The sequence below is a fragment of the Pagrus major genome, chromosome 14, assembly GCF_040436345.1.
Source record: "Pagrus major chromosome 14, Pma_NU_1.0".
Lineage (NCBI taxonomy): Eukaryota > Metazoa > Chordata > Actinopteri > Spariformes > Sparidae > Pagrus > Pagrus major.
This window is the reverse complement of record NC_133228.1, coordinates 9986780-10006295: the sequence shown is the minus strand read 5'-3', so window position 1 is coordinate 10006295 and position 19516 is coordinate 9986780. Positions and strand designations below refer to the sequence as shown.

General features: G+C 42.0%; 1 protein-coding gene across 1 annotated transcript in view; it reads right to left on the bottom strand.

The window, feature by feature from the left end:
• Nucleotides 1-19516, bottom strand: part of celsr1a (cadherin EGF LAG seven-pass G-type receptor 1a) — an 88196-nt gene that overhangs the window by 28149 nt on the left and 40531 nt on the right. Inside the window, exons 4-6 of the mRNA XM_073480878.1 lie at nucleotides 17731-17953; nucleotides 15469-15584; nucleotides 13333-13421 (exon numbers count right to left, since the gene is read on the bottom strand). Of these exons, the coding sequence (XP_073336979.1) occupies nucleotides 13333-13421; nucleotides 15469-15584; nucleotides 17731-17953 (428 nt within the window). The remainder of the gene's footprint in view (nucleotides 1-13332; nucleotides 13422-15468; nucleotides 15585-17730; nucleotides 17954-19516) is intronic.

Sequence of the window (19516 nt, the reverse complement as noted above, 5' to 3'; positions counted from 1 at the left end):
TAAAGGGTCCTGCACTCTGGTTTTGTTCCAAAAAGTAGCAAAGCCTGCAGCCTGACAGTGTGAAAAATGTTGGCACCATGCAGCCAGCAGCAGCAGAACAATGAAGACCCTAATACAAACAATCAACACGTTCAAAGAAGCTCAACTGTGGCGAAGCAAAGGAGAGGAGAAGAGGCTGAGGAGGAGGAAGTAACAGCCATCATCCTCTTCTGTAAGTGCCTATTCAGCAGAAAACAGAAGCTACGAAACACAGAGAGAGTGGACATATGCAAGTATGTAAGTATATTATATTGTAGTTAGTTAAAACTGCTGCTAAAAAGGAACAAACTGCCTTCAGAATATGATCAAGCAAAAGGGTTAGGGTTTTCTTAAAGGATAAGAAAACACACACTTACTTTAGGAGAATGCTGCAACACTGTTTTGCTGTGAAGCTTCAAAAATGTTTTGTTGACTACGAAATTCACCTGACTTTCCATCACCATGAGGGTGAGGAGATTATGACTGAATTATTTAATTTCGCCTGTGGCAAGATTTGATGATGTGAAGTTGAAGAAGTGGAGAGGAAATGCTTCATTCCTCCCGCAGCAACTGCTGAGAACTATGATGAAGCAGAAAGTTAAAGGAACAGCTCAACAGTTGTGGAAATCCGCTTTTTTTGCTTTTCTTCCAAGAGCGAGAAAGTGAGACGGATATCAGTCTCATACACATGCTACTGATAAGTGTTGAACAAATACATTTTCAAACCAGAAGCGAAATGATTACGAGAGAGAAAGTATGAGAAGGGCGACAAAAGGTAATTTGTCTCACAGATAAACTCATTCGCTCAGTGACTCCACTCACACAGGAATCTGTAGTTCGGACGATCGTAATCTTATCATCTCTTTTGAGTTAAGTCAGGCGAGGAGGGGATGAGATAAAGACAGGAAGCAAAACACAGGAGAGAGAGACAGCTACCCACACATATAATGGACCCAAAATCCCAGAGGGTGCAGCTGTTACATGTGCTGATACATATACACATGCATGTACCCACTGTGAGAGCACTAAACTACATGTACTTAGGGTATCTGTGAAATGTGCAGATAATATGTGGAGGATATAGAGGATTACTGCAGCTGTTAGTACATGACTCTTACACACACATTCACAAACACTGACTGGACATACTGGACAAAAAAAAACGATATTAAAACCACATTTCTGAAGTGTGATAATGTCAACAATGGTCCACAAAACAAACATTTACTAAGCCACTCTTAAAGGGGCAATATGAAGAATTGGCCACCTGTTCAATTTATACTCCAAACAAACATAAAGTAGCCAGCTACTGCTAGCAGCTGGTAGCTTATAAGCTCAGTTAGCAGTGCAGCTAGCACTCTGCCCGGGCTGGGAGCTCAGAGCACCAGGTGAGTGTTGGTGTTGTACTTGTATAAGTATCTACCCTTTAGGTACAAACTGGCTTGTGGCTAGGTGGCTAGCATGCTAACTGCAATAGATATCTCTACAGCATAATACATAGAGGTGTTCAACATTATGTCAAAACTGTTATTTCTTCATATTGGGTTGAAAATTTCAGTTAATTTTTGAATGTTTTAAACTAAAATTCTTGTATATAGCGCTATTTTTCTTTGTCTGTTTTGAATTTTGGTTTTAGATAAAGAGGCGTTCAACACTATATTTATGAATTCCCTCAGAAGTGACTATTAAATCTTGTCCTAAACTGAACCTTAGCGTTCAGTTAGCTGAGCTTGTCAGTTAGCTGAGCGTGTCAGTTAGCTGAGCTTGTCTGCTAGCTGTGTGACCGCGGCCTGTAGAACTGTATATGGTTTCAGGCTTCTCTCTGACCCCTGGTTTTAAAGAGCTCTTGGCCCTCGCTTTGAGGGGCCCCATGAGAGTCTCTTATTTACCCTCCGCCCGACTCGGGGCTGTCGAAGATTCCCGCTCTCTAAGGTGTCGTCTCCAGGGGCGACAGGCTTGCCGCAACCATGGCAATGCACTTGATCCCCACAGCTCGCCACAAAGGAGCCACGAGGAGCGCAGAGGACACGAGTGGATGGAGGAGTGTGACACACACACACACACACACACACAGATTCATGGACAGATAGTCGCATATAAGCTAAAAACCGCTACTTTCCACATCTACACACACACCCCATGTTCCTCGTAGCAACACACACACTCTACACCTCTATTACCACTGGTCCGCCTGTCAAAGCTGACATGATAACTTACCAACCCTGCAGCCGGGATAAAGATCCATGCTTCACAGATTGAGTTACAAGCAAAACACAATTCGACAACTTAGTCAGAAAACACCTTTAACACTGTCAGAATGAGCAGCTCATGACCAGGAAATGTGTGTGTGAGTTGTGTGTGTGTGTGTGTGTGCGTAGAGGGTGGGATAGAGGGAATAGCCGGTGGTGATTAAGTGTTGTTGTGCGTGTGTTTGGGGACTGTGGGAAGGATGTCTGTAGAATGTGTTTAGGCGTGTGTGTTGAGTGAGCAAGCGGCAAGCTTACGTGTGTGTGTGCGAGGCAGGAAGTGGCTATAGTGGAGCAGCAGACGGCAACACGGTTCATTTTGATAATAAAGGAAAAAGGACACACAGTCTTTTATTTTATTTGGGCCTGCCTGAGGAAATGCCATTGTTTCTCTGACCACTGGATGAAAGTCACAACTGATGTGATCTCCTATGTGTGTGCGTGTGTGTGTGTGTGTGTTTGCCAGAGTTAAACTGAGGTAAACACACGAAAAAAAGAAACATGTTTTGATTACCATAACATATCCATAGAAGATTTGTTTTATTGCTTCAGAATAAACTGGAGCCAAAATAAAGACAGGCATCGAACCAAAACCAGTATCTCTGTTTGATGTGTGTGTGTGGTGAGTGTGTGTATAAAGTTGATTTTTGGCCCTGTCATGCTCGGGCTAGCGTGTCCCACCTTCCCTCTGGCAGAAACAGACTCTGTCATGTCCACATTACCTCACCTGCCCTCTGGCTATGTAAACCTAGAAGTGTGAATTATTCAAACACACACACACACTCACAGGTCCCAGAGGCTTTACACAAGGCTACGATGTCCCGTGTTCAAGCCTATACGTTACTGCCGTCTTCGTCGTCTCATCGCACTTCTTCCATCTATCAGTGTAACAGATGGACGGCGGCCATTGTTGCCGTGTAGCTTTCAAGCAGCGAAACAAATGTGCGGACGACACAGAAACTGAGGTGAATGTAACTGTATCCTGTTTGGAACGGCTTTGAGAAAATTCCTTTTACGAGTCGACAAACATGGCCACCTGCCTGTATACTGACATCAGGGGCATTACCTTCTAATTGAGGTTGTTTCAACGGCTTGTTAAAGCATATTTTACAGGTAGCTTTTGTCCCTTTGACTCATCCTGCATGATTAATGTCTTCCTCCCTTCTTCTAGATTTGGTACCTTGGATATGTTTAGTCTTGATGTGTGGAGAAATCTGTTTTTACTTGCAGTTTTGCTGATAATCAAACAGAAAGTGTGATTTTGCAACCACTTTTTAGCTAGGTAGCATTATCATGTAGTGAAAGTCTGATCGTGACAGGCCTGTTCTATTCTAGTTTAACATTTTTGAAAATACACGTCCTTTCCTGTGCAAAATTAAGTGAAAATGTGCAGACCCTACAAGCAGCCTGTTAGCTAAGCTTAGCAGAAAGACCAGGAGCAGGGATAATCGGATAGCCTGGCTCATTCTAAAGGTAATAAAAACTGCCTACTATCACCTCTAAAGCTTGCTAAAAATCATGTTACATCTGTTACCTCCAGTTCTTATGCTAAGCTAAGCTAACCATCTCTTGGCCCTAGCTTCATATTTACCTCACAGACATGAGAGTGGTATCAATCCTCTCATCTAACTCTCCACAAGCCACTTTAATTCCGACAAATGTTAAATGTACAAGATCTAGACTAACTAATCTAATCTCTGAGACAGACGCTGCTGCACAGTGCCCATCTAGACTTTATCTAAACTCACAGAGAGCATAAACCAATTAAGGATTAAGGAGTGATGCTAATGTTTGGCAGTAAAAGCAGTGGCACAATAAAGCTGAACTTGATAGGGATCATATAAGAGATAAGAATTATATGTAAGTGGAAAGAGATAAGAGAGAAAGACGTCGAGACAGAAGAGGCGGAGGGAGACGCATTAGTGCCAGAACTATGAAGCAGTAATAAACAATACAGATGTTTTATCTCAACTTCATTTCTACACATCCTTTTCTCTTCCCCCCCAAATTCCAATGTCTGTCTCTCTCAATTTTAATAAGAGGCTTAGGTCATGCTAGGTGAGGTGTGTGAAATTTCCTCCTTTCAGTGACACACACACACTCCCTCACATCACAGGGGAGTGAGGAAGGAATGTAAAAATGAGCGAAGGTGAAAAGAAATGAGAGAGCGAGACAGATGTAGAGAGAGATGTAGAGGGTTAGGCAGTCGTGTTTGAAGGCGGTCTGCAGTGACAGATTTATCAGATTCATCTTCATTCGTCGATGACACAATACTGTACACATCTGCTGCTCCTACTGACTGGAAACTCACTCATTTGGACAAACACACCCATAAATGTCAGCACATATGTGTTCAACCGATGTGGGTGTTTTAAGACTGGCAGTCATAACATCTGCACTGAGACCCTCCTTGATGTACAGCTTCAATCGCCTCTTCTCGCTTCAGAAACTATTTTTTACCTCTATCTCAAGGCTAACTAGCTAAACTGTCCTTGTGCTGGAATGGACAGCTCCAACCCTGAGTGCTAGGTGCTGTAAGCTTGCTAGGTTTAGCTCAACCAATGTCAAAAACCACCTGTTATGAGGGCTGTTGGACTGGTACCCCAGGCAGTTAGCGCCCACCAACCAGAGGACAGTTTAGATAGTTAGCCTTGAGACATACCGAAGCAAGAAGAGGTGAGTGAACGACAAATGACGATGTGTTAGCTACGTTTAAAGGTGGGGGGTCCCAGCGCAGGATTGGCGTGATGAAGTTTTTGTGAACATGCAATGAGGTGTTTCCATAATAAAACAGCTCACTCATGCTTCTCAGAGAACCACAGTTACGCAAATAACCTAAAGATTTTACTCATGTCCATCATCGTTCACTTAGACCATCGCCAGGCCACCAAAAATGATATTTTATTGCATTTTTCAGATAAAATAATATCATAATAAATTAAAAATTAAATTCTGTCAAAAAATATACAGCACATTTTTAACAATCGGTATAGAATATATACAATTTGTGGTGCAGGCACGTAACATGCTTAATATTTAAAAAGGTGACTAAATTGTTGCAAAATAACCAAATTCTTTAAAATAATCTACTTATCTGTTTTAATCTTTTATTAGTTTACATTTACTTCAATGGATGACATAATTTTAAAGCTCATGTTAACCCTGCCACACCTCGTCTCACACATACACGCACAATAACTTGTAGCAGAAGGTGTCTGCAACAGCCAAAAGTGCACCAACCTGAACCTGGGTGTAGACATTTGCTCCATTCAACTGATATCTCACTATTATTTAGTTAATTCTCTAATTAAAACCAACTACACTTGTAGGGATCTTAGTGTAACAACAGAAGAGATTAAGGACATAATCTAGACTGAAATAACAGTCTAAACAGAAGCGTGTGAGCCAAGAGATATTTGCTGTCGTCGCTCATTACAGGAGCCATCTACAACAACTTCTGAGCGGCGATAATCCTGCCTGACAGAATCGTGTTCGGCCTGCGACGCTGCTGCCAAGGAAAACACAATCACTGCTCACTGGGAGCCTACCTACCTGTCTGCCTGCCTGCCAAGGCTCAGATAAGTTTATCTCACCTGAACAAACCTCAGTGGAGGAAGCCAGTGAGAGACGACAGGTGAGAAAGAAAGATGTTACTGTGTCAGTTCTGCTTGTGCGACACATACGGGCAGCTTCTCCAGCGAGATTGGGGAAAAGGCAGAGTTGTACAGTGATACATAGATAAGACAAACACACGTGCACATGCAAAACTGTTAAATAGGAGTAAGAAAGATGCAGCAGTGATGCAGGTTTTGTACTTATTAAAGGTACCCTCTGGTGTTTTTGACCACTAGTAGTGCTAATGAGTTCTGTTTTGACGATGTGTCTCTGTTTTGTTTCACCAAGGAGGAGGGACAAAAAGAAACAGGTTACATCGGCACTACCAACTACCAAGTCCACACACCTTCTACGGCCAAACCAGAACCAGAAAACCCCAAAAAATCTACTACAGCCATTTCTGAGATCATGTTACCTCTGTGTATCTGAGGTAAGCATGTACAGCAGAGTTAGTCCAGTAGACTGTACTAGAAGCAGAGCAGGGACTAAAAATAAGCCCGGGGAGGGGGAAGAAAGCCACCAGTGGGGACTAGGCTAGAGGTCAGAGGTTACCTCCTTCTGATTGAGCTCCAGCCAGGCAGTATAGAGCGGGAGGCGCAGAGCCCCACTGGAGTCCATCAGACTCCCCCCTTCCTGGGAGAGAGACACCGTGAGAGAGAGACACCGCGTTAGAGCTGCAGCCCACAACCAAGCCACGTCACTATCTGAGTGGGACGATCAATCACACTTCAAAAACATGTGAAATGCATATATTGTGTATGTATTGCATACTGAAGTGCCTGCGGTTGGATTTGCTACCAGCCAATTTGCCGACAATAGAAACACTCACAGTAAAACATAATTCCTTTGTGCCCACTTCAAACGCAACTCTCCCACAACCTCACACAATAGGCCACAACTCATGCACTGCCGCCTTTACATAGAGATGTCTCTGGCAGATTTATATCACACTGTGAAATACTATGCTGCGCTCAGAGCAGGTGAAATTTACAGCAGGAAGAACACAGGGAATATTCCTTTTGGCGTAAGCATGCGAAAACCTAAAACCAGCTTCCACGTGTCGACCTACACCGACACAAAACATGATTTTAGACGCATGTTTACATGCAGCTGTACTAGATTACTATGTGTTAGAGTAATGATGAGTGATTAAAAGCAGCAAACAACATGTCTCCTCTGATATGGTTTGTTTAAATAGCCACAGATGCTGTTTGATGCATTATAATTAGTAAAAAGACTAGTTCCTGGGATTTAACTGCAATGTGTGTGTTTATGTGTGATGATAACCTTAACTGTTGGAGCTCTGGGGAGACCTGCGTCAAGAAGAACAAAGAATAACACGGCCTCTTCCTTTGAAAACACACCCTGCCGGGGAATGCAGAGTCTGGGGCTTCACCTCAAAAAATAACTACTTAACCTTTTTACAAAGCACTTAAAGAGAAAACACAGACCTGTGCAGAATCACATGATGTCTCAGTCCCTCATCATAACAAACACATGGGCACATTGTTCGTCCCTAATCACAGCTCATGAAGTGTGTGAGTGTGTGTGTCTGTTGCCATGACACAGTCCACCACCTAATAAGGCATGCGGCTGTCCCTCAAAGTCATTACGGCCACCATGAGAAGCACCATGTGGCCTCGTCCATGAGCAATAAAACTACATCACAAGGAGATGGATGATAACTCCAGAACCACTTACAAGAAGTGGATTTATTTAAAGGGCAATTATCCAGCACTGTCTGCTGTGTGTGTGTGTGTGTGTGTGTGTGTGTGTGTGTGTGTGTGTGTGTGTGTGTGTGTTTGACTGTATATCAGCTCATCCTGGAAACCCAATAAACCCGGAAACATCAACATAGAGACAGACAGAAAATACAAAGAGGAGTGAAGCAGCTGTTTATATTATAGCACAGATAAGTGTTCAGGGCGACTCTTCACACTGGACAAAAACCCACCAACACCCACTAACATCTGGCTTTTTATCTTTTCTGCAGTACTGACGGTTATTTATCGGCTCCAGCTTTGATCAGCTGTCATGGAAACATGACTAGTATTTGTCCCTTTTCCGGCACAATACTGTGACGCGCAAATACTTTTCCTTCCGTCTCCATTCATGTGGTTTTTGCCTTTGAAAGAGAGTGAAAGATATTAAAAAAGTTATCACAGCACAACCCGTTCTCTTTTTTCTGACGCGTTCACGACATTGAACGTCACACACAAGAATATCTTTACCTGTTACTGTCCCTGCTGCTAAATCTGAAACAGATTAAATAAATATGATTTTGATATTGTATATTTCTTCAGTTACCTACAATTTACCAACACATGTACCACCCATGCAACTGATTTTTTGGACACTTGGTAGCCCCAGAAAAAAGCTATAAACACAACATATTGACATATAAGTCAATATACAGCGAATGTGTTAGTAGCTTATTGACAGAACAATCATTCATATGCTGTTGTGTTTATAATATTAAGTCTAATATACTGATTTCTTTTAGCTCCATTTTTGGGCTCTACAACTCTAGATGCTCCACTTTGTCCACCAGTTAGTCGCTAACTGTGTTGGGCAGCTAGTGTAAAGTTAGCAAGACGTGTCCTTATTTGACTTAATCCAACGGATCTAAATACAGCTGAGTGCTTGAGTTACATCAAGTGGTTCAGACCGGCAGAGGTGGAATGCAAAAATACACACAGAGTATATTTTAAAAGCACTTCAAACTATGTTGTGAAGTAATTTGCACTTATGCTCTGATGATTAAAGTCCTGCCATGTAAACAGCACCAGGGTGAGAGCGAGGGAGCGAGGGAGGAACGGCAGAAGCGGAAAGAGTGAACTTTTGGTACTCGCCGGCGATAAGAGCCAGCTGAGCCGGTCTGGGAACGCCGTTCACACACCCTCAGTGTAATTATCATCGCCCGTATTAGCCAATGTAACACTATTAACATGTCTAGCATCGAGCCTTCGTTCAGCATTGTAAACATACTGCAAACACACAGGCATGTCGGATCTGCAGCTCTGCTTTCACAGACTTTGGCACTCTGTGGACGGATCACATGGAACTTAATTATAGTTTATTCCTACTTGTGGTTGTCAGTTAATTGGTGTTTCACTTTTCAGCATTTTTTCATTCTTTATTCATGGTTTAAAGATAGCTGGTGAAACATTTTGGTTTCTCGCTTCCAATGTGAACTCAGACTAACGGAGAAGTCATATTTTTGTCACCGCTGTGAACCAAAGTAAGTGAAAGTCACCACTGAGATTCTCGTCCAGTAATGATAGCTTTAAATCCACAAGATAAAAACTGAATATGACGCATGACCATGATGGATTTTTGGGTTAGTACTTACAGACATCATTAAATTACGACAAATAAAGAGTTTGTTGTGCGGATAATTACTGTGGATTACAGTGTGTGCTGAATGGAGAACTTGATGTGCGATCGTGGTTGTGGTTATAATAAAATTCAATGGAAATAAAATAAATCAGGCATTCCTTGTCTATTCAGCATCTATTGTACCCTGATGTGATCCACGCAGGTGGCCTGGAAGATACGATCATGATACAGTTGACATCCTGCCCAGTGTCCAGCTAAATAACATCATTTCCTGCAACGAGAGACATCATTTCCTGTCCTTAGCATACATCCAAACCATTTATCTGTGTTTGTGTGTTTCCTGTTTAGGGTTCCCTTGCTGACACACACAACTGTCCTTGAGACTGTGGAATTTCAAACATGTCGTTATCCTTCCACTTCTATTGTGTAACATCTCTAACAGCAGTACGGACACATGCACACATTCAAAAACACACATAGACACGCACACCCGGAGAAGCTGTCTATTTGTCTGCCCCCCACAGATGCAAACACACGCACACACACAGCTTTCCAACCGACCCAGATCATTGCAACAATGGCAAGTCCATGTCTGTTGTCATGCCAACCCTCCCGACCTTTCACCTCTGTTTTTTAAGCAGAAGCACCCTGGTTCTTCTGAAGAGAGCAACAGTGGCTTTAAAAAGGGGGCACCTACAACCGCCTCATCATTTGACCCAATAAATCACCGTCTGTGCGTGCATGTGTGTATTGTGTGAGCGTGCCGTTAGGACCGTTAGAAACAACCAAGGGGCCCGTGTGTAGGAACAACTCTCAACTATTTGTGAATCTTGCTAGGTTTTCCCAAAGAAAAACAGTTGCAGGGGGCTAAAAGATATAATATCTCCTCGTTATATTTGGATGTAGATACATGGAGAGTGTAACTTATGATATAACTTTCAAAGTTATTTATATTCATGTAGTTAGAAGAATGAGAGGGGAATGATTATGCTAACATGACTCACGCTATTTGGTCATTTTGGCTAATGCTAGTGGTGTAATGTTTATTCATTTACACTATATCGTGTCCTTTTTATGAAATGCAATTTCAAATCTTACTACTTTAAGTTTACATGATTATTAAATAGCGTTTTAATCAAGTGTCATGTCAGATGTGTTGGCCACGTCACCTTGTTTACTCTTCAGACTAAACCAGTCATATTTTAGCGAGCTAACGCTTGTTTTGACTGTTAGCTAGTTCAGTCAGCTATGCCACATTTACACTTGGTACATTTTTCGGTGTAAATATTTAGTAATAAGACATTTTTAGGTAAGAAATACTTTGCTTTTTACTTTTACCTTTACATTTTATTTAGAGATGCAAAAATCACCACCTACCAGTCGCTTCCTTTATTACTAGGCTGGATTTATATTAAAGCTAATGTTATTAGGCTGTCATGTCCAAGGTGTGTTGTGTTGTTTCTGTGAAATACAACCTAAAATCTCACTTGTTTCCTATTTATTAAACAGAATTTTCACAGCTTTTACGCTTGTCATAACTTATAGCAAGCAAACATTGGCTTTGTCAGTAAACACTTTAATTTAATAACACTAAAGTATGTACTTTTAGTAAATACAAGTATATACTTCTCCCCTATAATATGGGATCGTCCACTATAACAAAAAATTAAATACAGGATGTGATTTGTCCCATATTTGCGTTCACACCCTACTGCAATGCATACACCACGTTTTCACATTCTTGGAGCGGTATAAGAAATAATAAAAGCAGAGTTTTCATGAGTTTCTCAAACCAATATATCAATCATCGGCAGCCATCTTATCCTAATATATAGATTCATGAAACCAATGAAAAGCTCCCAGAAAGCTAACACATGTACAGAGAGACATTAATCGTGTGTGAGTGTAAGCACGTGTGTGACATGAATCTGGATCACATCACAGCTTCAGTATCGGGCTCTGATCTTCTCTCTAGTCTCTCCGGGCCACTCGAGCGATGCTACCTACAGAATCTAAAAAGCTGCTTCTCTTTCATGCACGGCAGACATGTGCCTTCGTTCACCTCCATACATTCACATGTCAACACGTCTAATCTATTGTGAGAACATTACTGCTTTCTGCCGTATACATTTCTCCTAATCCCTCCGGCAACTGATGCGGGATTAAATTACCATCAGTCAATCTGACTTCTGATCGTTCAACACATGAAGAAAAGATGACCCTGTGTCAGCGCCGCGGTCGCCCTCGGGCTAATTCAACGGAATGTGTCACCTGCTTTGCAAATCACTGCACATCCCCTGCTTTACATGCTAATAACACTAGCACGAATGCTAGCGTTGTGCACATACTACTTGTATCTGCATGTTACAGCAGCAAAGAGGAAGCCTATAGGATCAGTACAGCTGAATAAAAGAAGAAAAGTCAACTGTTCGAGGTGGAAATTAATCTCTCGTTTCCATACAAACACTAGACAACTCAACGGACAAACAAAAAAAAAAGAAATCCTCAGCGCCAACCGACTGTGCCCTGCAAATAATACCTGTAGCAGCTAGGAGCCTTGCAGCATGTTAACAAAGCACTACAAGGTATAGAGTATTGTCTCTAGCATCATAAAGGCAGCGCTGCTGAAGAGGCACACAGCCTAAGTACACCTTAAACAATGGATACAGATATGACCCTGCAGCTCACATTATGGTCGCCTTATTCATCACCTTTGATGAATACTTCCCTGTCAAGGCTACCGAGTAGACTGATAGACACAAGAAAGAGGCGAACAACCTGTGAAATGTGAGATGGTGTGCACTGTAGGGCTAGCATCGGGCACAAGGAGCATGTTACTGTCTTAAACAAGCTGCAAAACACAAGTGCTGCTTCACAGTAATACGATGCTGGAAGTCTTGGGACGGGCCGGTGATGCTTTCAGGGTCGGCTACATGAAGGAAGAGAAGGAAAGAGATAGGGTGCAAGAAAACATAGCGTAACACATGCAAACTAGTTAGCATTTTATCTTATTAATGTTAGGAAATCAGGCTAGCAGATGTTGTGGCACATGTCCACGAGGCTTCAATTGATCTGTGACTGGACCAACTGGAGATTAATCACTGCTTCAACTTTAAATGTGTAATAATCTTTCTCTTAACCAGATAAGAGATAGATTATTGTCCAAATAGCAGTTGTGGTAAACCACCAAACAGATTGATTTAATTTGATCAGTTTAAGAGAAAATCCCCACTGCAGCTGTCAAAAGTGTGATTTAACGTCCTGACACATGATACAGTAAACAACAAGACACAACCGATGAGGATCTACATGTTCACAAGACCCGTGTTGTCCTATTTCCTGTCTGGTTTAATGTTATAAGAACGATGCCCGCGGGCTGCGGAAGTTTGTTAGAAATTAACACCAGCAATTGACTGCAGTGTAAGCCCGTCTGATATAACATAACAAGTGAAGTGGATACATGAGCTACTCTGTGAAACGATCGCTGTCTCTTTTCTGAGATCGGACTGAGTGAAGAAGCAAGAAGACCGTCGTGGGAACGTCGTGGGAACGTCTTGGGAAACGACTTTTAAACAGAGTGAGACAAACTAAGGAGAGAAATCCTTTTGTCAGTGATTAAATTGAGATTGCATCATTATGAAAGCATCCAGAGGCTATATATATATAAAGACACTGCAGCCTTGAACACCACGTATAGACTCTATCTGGTGGGAAAATACAGTTGTTGAACCTTTGACCCTTGAAGCCGGCAAGAAAGCTTCACCATAATTCAGAGTCAAAGGCTAACGTCACTAAACAAACTCGCACCGTTAAGATAATCGCCAGAATCAGCAGTGAAGGTCAACGGCCTTGGTAGCCTCAAAGAAAGCCATATTTTTGCACACTTTACTCCCACAATATAACTCCTGAACGTGTCAACTCTCAACGCTGGCTAATTATCGATGGAATTTGTACTTTACGGGAAAAAAAAGGAAATATTCAAATTGATTTCTCGCCATTTCAAACTCTCCGAAGGGTCAGTATCTCATGTTTAATACCCAGTTCACGTTTTCAAGAGGGGAAAGTCTACCAGATGAGGAAGCGCAGCTGTTGGTTAGGTGCTTCAGTTTCTTACCTTGTTGTAGTAATGGAGCTGGACAGAGTGCCACTGGCCGTCGCTGACCCCTCCTGGGATGTAGGGAGACACTGTGGTCTTTGTCTCACCTGGATGAGGAGGGAAGAAGGGAAGCGAGAGGAAGAGAGTGGTGAGTTGGAGGTCGGACGTTTCAGGGGTAGGAATATGGATAGGAATGAAGAGAGGAAGGAAGCAGGGTAGAGGAGAGGAAATAAGTGAGCACAGCTGTCTTTTGATGACTTGACTTATTCATTCAAAATGAGAACATGTATTTTTTTTATAATTTAACTTTTTTGGATACAACCATTGCAATGTTTAGCTGATAATATGTTGCAAAACTAGTGCAAGTAAAGACGAGTCATGAAGTCAGCAAACTGACTCAACATCCATCAGAAGTTTGCTAACGTTAGCTAACCTTAGCTAATGTTTTAATACGCTGCAAAACTAGCATAGGCAGAGAAGAGTCGCAAAGACAGCAAACTGACTCAAAATCAGTCTGAACGTTGCATATGAGAGCTAACGTTAGCTAACATTAGCTCCTGGTCATACTAGACCGAGTAAGCTAGTAGCAGCTAAACTTGTGAGTGTATTGAATTAACAATTATATATTTTTTATGGTCTTTCCAAAGTTAAATAATATTTTAACATATTCCAGTGGTTATTGATAAGTTTAAATTAAAGGCAAACTCTGTGGCACACTTGCTAACATTAGCTAACATTAGCTCCTGATCATACTAGACCGAGTAAGAGGGTAGCAGCTAAACTCATACGTGTATTTTATTCTTTTATGAATTCAACTTTTCACTTATTTGAGTATAATTGTGTTTTAAATGTCTTTTAAGTAACTTTAATGTAACTACAAAGAGGCAGAATGCAAACAGAAATATCTGCGTCTGTTAACGTATGCCACGGACTGATACGTTAGCATCAGAGTCAAACTCTGTGGCCCGACTTGACACACACAGACTCATGCACACAGCTTAACACACACACACACACACAATGATCATAAATCAAGTGTTAGGAAAGCCAGTATTACTCTGTAGTATCAATGGCTCTCAGTGTGAAGATTGTAGAGCACAATGGCAGCAGGTTTACGGGGGGTTTACTCTGTTTGTCAAGGGCAGGAGCAGCCTGGGCAGGAATCCACCGCTCTGGAAATCAGTAAACACTATAGCAACACTGACATGTAATGTGTGTGTGTGTGTGTGTCTGTGTGTGAGTATATGAGAGAGAGTTAATAAGTGATGTTGTAGTTTTCTGGCTGTGCACGTGAGAAAGAAAAAGAGAGCCAAGTTTGTCTAGGGAAGTGATCGTATATCCTCTTTGACTCTACCACTGCATATAAAGATAGTATAAAGCATAGGAAACCAAAGCCCTTTTTTCCCACTTCTCTCATTACCATGATTCATAATTTAATTTGATGAGTCATGCAGTCAACATTTAGTCGTATTTCATATTTGAAGTAGGGCACAAGGTCTTGGCTCGGCTCCCAAACGGGCTTCACCCAACATAATCATATTGGACTGGATTCCTCCCTGTATGGTACCATGGGAAAGTCGACTAACTCTGAGAACAACAGTTACCACTGCAGAGAATATGTGTTTGATCTGCAGTCCAACAGTTACCAGATTTAATAATGACTGTGGGTGTGTTTGATTGCACATTAGCGAGATGTGTGCATGTTTTTGAGCGTATTTGTGTGCGTGCACGCTTTGAAAACTTGTGTGAAAAGGTAAAGTTTTGAGTCTTGCGATGAGCACGGGTTCGTGGTCTATGTGTGCGTGTGTGCTTCTGTGTATTAAGTAGGTGGTTTCATCATTAATCAGTCTGGCAGGTCGCTCTCTCCGAAGAAGCAGCTGTTTTGAAAACAGTAAAACACACCCATCTCTACTACCTACATGCTTGTACACACACATCGACGTGTTCAAACTCTACATTTGGACACATGCGTGCGCTACGAACACGCACAACCCTTGTCAAAAGAAAATCCCTGTTGATAAGAGTTATTTAGCAGGCTCTTTGTGAAAGTCACTCCAGATAAAGTGCACTTACACCTGCGGTGATATACTTACAATGGAGCTGATATTGACAATCACTTCGAGTGCTCACCACACACACGTTTTAAGGCCTTACCTCCGGAGAAGGTGAGCTGAATCTGCTCGTCGATGATCTCCACGGCGATGAAGTCGTGCTTTTCGTTGAATCTGCCGTTGTAGAGAAGCAGAGCGTTTCTCTCTCTGGTGGCAAACCTGCAGAAACAGGTGGGATTTTAGATCATCTGTTGAAATCAAACCAAAATGTAGATAAAGTATACGGAAAATGATATTCAGACTTGTCACGTAAAGGGTTGAGTGGATACCAACTGTTTTTCCAGCTTCTAGCTCGTGTTTCCTGTCACATTTCTAAGCACCTATCCAACTCAAACAGACCGAGACGGAGCGGCTGAAGGCCTCGCGGATAGCTTTACGATGAAAGGCCCGAGGAGCTCTTGAGGAAAAAGTCACTTGGAAAGGAAAGGCAGGATGTGTCGCGCCGGTGGGCCGCAGAAAGGAAACGGCTCTCCTGCCTTAGATGATGCATGAGTGTGTGTCTATGTGTGATAGAGGGGAGAAAGACTGGTATGTGAGCCAGCACCTGCTAATGAATGTGCTCCATGAGATCATATGCGTGGCTCTTTGTGTATGTGTGTGTGTTCGGAGTGTAAGGTGAGGGCAGAGGAGTCAGCCGGCAGATGCCAGCGAGGCCAGCGGGGCAGGAAGTCAGGATGGCCGTAGCCAAACACTGATAAGGGAAACTCATCACACAGCCTTTCCTGTTTTCACCACACTGCAAACCTTTCTCACCGTCGCCGTGTCTCGTTTTTATCAAACTTATCTCACCTATTACTGGTAACAAAACACGCGATAAAAGAAATTCTCTACATAATATTTACTATGTGGAAAACTTGCTGAGCCAGGCTTATTTTCCTCCAGCAGTTGGACAAGAATCCCTCATAAAGTCGCACATTCGGGTGCAGTGTGTCCGCGTGCCTTCTTTTAATGTATGTGTGTACATGTGTGTATTGATAGGAGGGAACTGAGACACAATGGGAAAAGTGTGTACATGTCTCGGCACGGCACAGTTGACTCACACTCCCTAAATTACCGTTTGCTGCAGACACGGCTACAAATATCACATGTAAAGGTGTTGAAAAGGTGGTGCAGAGTACTCTTTAATGGGAATGTATAACTTTAATTTCATGGTTAATACCACATATTTTGTGTAAGTAATACATTCTAGTTCAATATTTAAGAGCAACTTAAAGAGTTGGGGAGCAATGTGTTTTTTGTTATTCTTTACAAAAACACAGTAAAAGTGTAAGTAATGGATCACACTGTATGTTCATCTGTTGTAGCAATCGTTAGTGTGTCCAGCTAATTAGCTTTAGTACCTGCAGTTGTAACCAAGTGTTAATTCCAACGAGCACATTGTCACCTACAGTGACTACGTTACATTAGTGCATTTGTTCATCTAATGTGTAGTATTTGCACATTACACATCTAGCTTTAGCCTCAAGCTTTCAGAAAAATATCAAGCGCCAGAAACATTTAAAAGGTAGCTGGAAAACTGCTAGCGTTAGCTTAGTCAGCTAACATTAGCCAATACAATCTACTAGCCACGGTTACAGCCTGAAAAACTGACTGCTGTTAGTGAGAAAGGAAGTAAATTACCCCCAGATGTCTACGGTATGAATTAAACGGTATATTTCCCTGCTCTAATGTAGCTGCAGTCGTTAGTATGTCCGGCTAACTAGCTTACTTCCTGCAGCAAGTAACCTGGTGTTAATTCAAATTAGCAGATTATTAACTACAGTGACTAGATGACATTAGTACATTTATACATCTAATGTGTTGTATTTACGCACAGAGTTGAAGCCAGAAAGATCAACAGTCACTAACTAGCTTAACACTGCAATACGTCTTCTTTGTTTGTCGTTTGGTGAAGTTGCTAACTTGCTGCCTGGGCCTGTTAGCATTAGCCTCAGTCTTTTAGCACAAAAAATGTACAAGAGCCATTTACAGACAGCTGGAGATAGCTTATTTAGCTAACGTTAGCTAATGAAATCCTCCAGTGATAGTTACAGCCTCAAACACTGACGGTTGCCAGTTTCTAGAAGCCTGCTTTTGTCTACCTCTGACTGAAATCAAGCCAGTTGTTTCAAATTACTTAGATTGACATAGATTGAAAACAAGAGAACGGTAAGAGGAACAAGACTCAGTAAAAGGCCATTTGTCTTTATCTTGAACCAAATTTCATGCACTCAGTTATGTGGAAGAATTGGGCGGCACTTTGTGTGAAAGAAGGTACAAAGCAAGGAAGGAAGGAAGGAAGGAAGGAAGGAAGGAGGGTACTCACGTGAAGGAGATGGTGAAGTGGAACCTCTGCCTCAGGCCTCTGAAGGTGATGAAGGACTGTCCGGGGAAGCTGCGGGTGGTCATCTCACAGTAGGGCTTCTCGTACTCCCCTGGTGGACACTGGCACATGAAACCACCCGCGAGCCGGTTGACACACTTGCCGCCGTTTTTGCACACACCGGGTATACACCGGCCTGAAGATGCATTCAGCTCGCAGTGCTCGCCTGTGAGGAGAAGACTTCAGTTAAATAAAATATTTTACTGCTGCCTTGTCATGAAGCACTGTACACACACTGTGTTGTCTGTAGATATGAGGCGTGTATTGCAGCATCAGTGCAATGATAAATGACCTGTCATCCCATCACCTCGTCAGTTTATTATCATTTTATTTTTCCTGTGAAGCATGCCGTACACCGTTGACTGAAATATTGGACGTGTCATCCGCGTGGAATCCAGTTGTTTTAACAAGATGCCTTTGATTTTAGATCAAGCAACAGAGTTGACTTTACGTTGTTAAGGCTCTGTTAAAGTCTATCTCCATCTAAACATTAGCAATAAGGACAAAACCCTGTTTATAAGTCTTTTCTGGGAAGCACGAGACTTAGATACAAGCTTATCCAACAATTTGGCCATATATGGAGAGAAGAGAGACGGAGGAGATAAAGATAAGTAAGGAGCATGGAAAGAGAGTGACGAGGGGAAAACGTTAATGGAAAGAAAGAAAGAAAGAAAGAAAGAAAGAAAGAAAGAAAGAAAGAAAGAAAGAAAGAAAGAAAGAAAGAAAGAAAGAAAGAAAGAAAGAAAGAAAGAGTGGAGAAGTTGAAGACACTTCCTCCTTTATGTCAAACCTGTAGCTGAACTCTTGCTGATACTTCTGAACCACATAAACATCAGATAACGGCTGAACAGATAAATCCTTCTTAATGTCACTCTAACTCGGGATTTGTGGAGATACAGAAAACAGTCACTCTCGAAGGAGTACACAACATTCCTACAGTGACTTCAGATTGCGAATTCACTTTCTACATTAACGTTAACTAACCATGTCCAACGTTTACCAGAATCACTTCAGGGAACTTTCAGATTATAATCAAAAATGGATATAGATACAAATAAGAAGGGACGGATACTAAATATTGACCTTAAAGGTAACCACACAGGGTACCTTTAAGGTCTTCTTCTTTTCTTAAACTGATGTTTTTGACCACTGTAGTGTTTCTTTTGTATCATGCATCGTCCAGGGGGTCGCAACTCTAAACTAGAATGGCACTCAGTAGAGTGCATACCTCTGCCAAGGCCCAACAGTCCCCTTTAACTCAATCAAGCCTAATCCAAACATCAAATAAAACATTTAAATCCATGGGATCCAGATTTTAATTCGGATCTGCATCAAATTGTAGTCACTCATAGATACAAACCACCTAAGTACGCCTGATTTTAGACCTAGTCCCACCATCTTGGCTCTAAACCAACCCTAGATTTTGTTTTGCCTGGCTTCCTATTGGGAGTTGGTTTCGGCATGGGCAAACCCTCCAGGAGACCAACCAAACTAACCAGGCTAACACAAAGACTTTGGATTGGCTTTGGCTCTTGTAAGCTGCTGTTTGAACTTCAGTGAATAACATGAAGGCTGCATCTTGATATCAGATCTATTATACCATATCATCTAATTGGGTTACTTTCTGTGGTTGGTCTCATCATGGGAAATTCCTCCTAAATGACCATGTGGCTCTAGCTTTGTCCAAATTCAGCGGGTTGAGTACAGTTTCCTGGCTCTGCTCATGAAA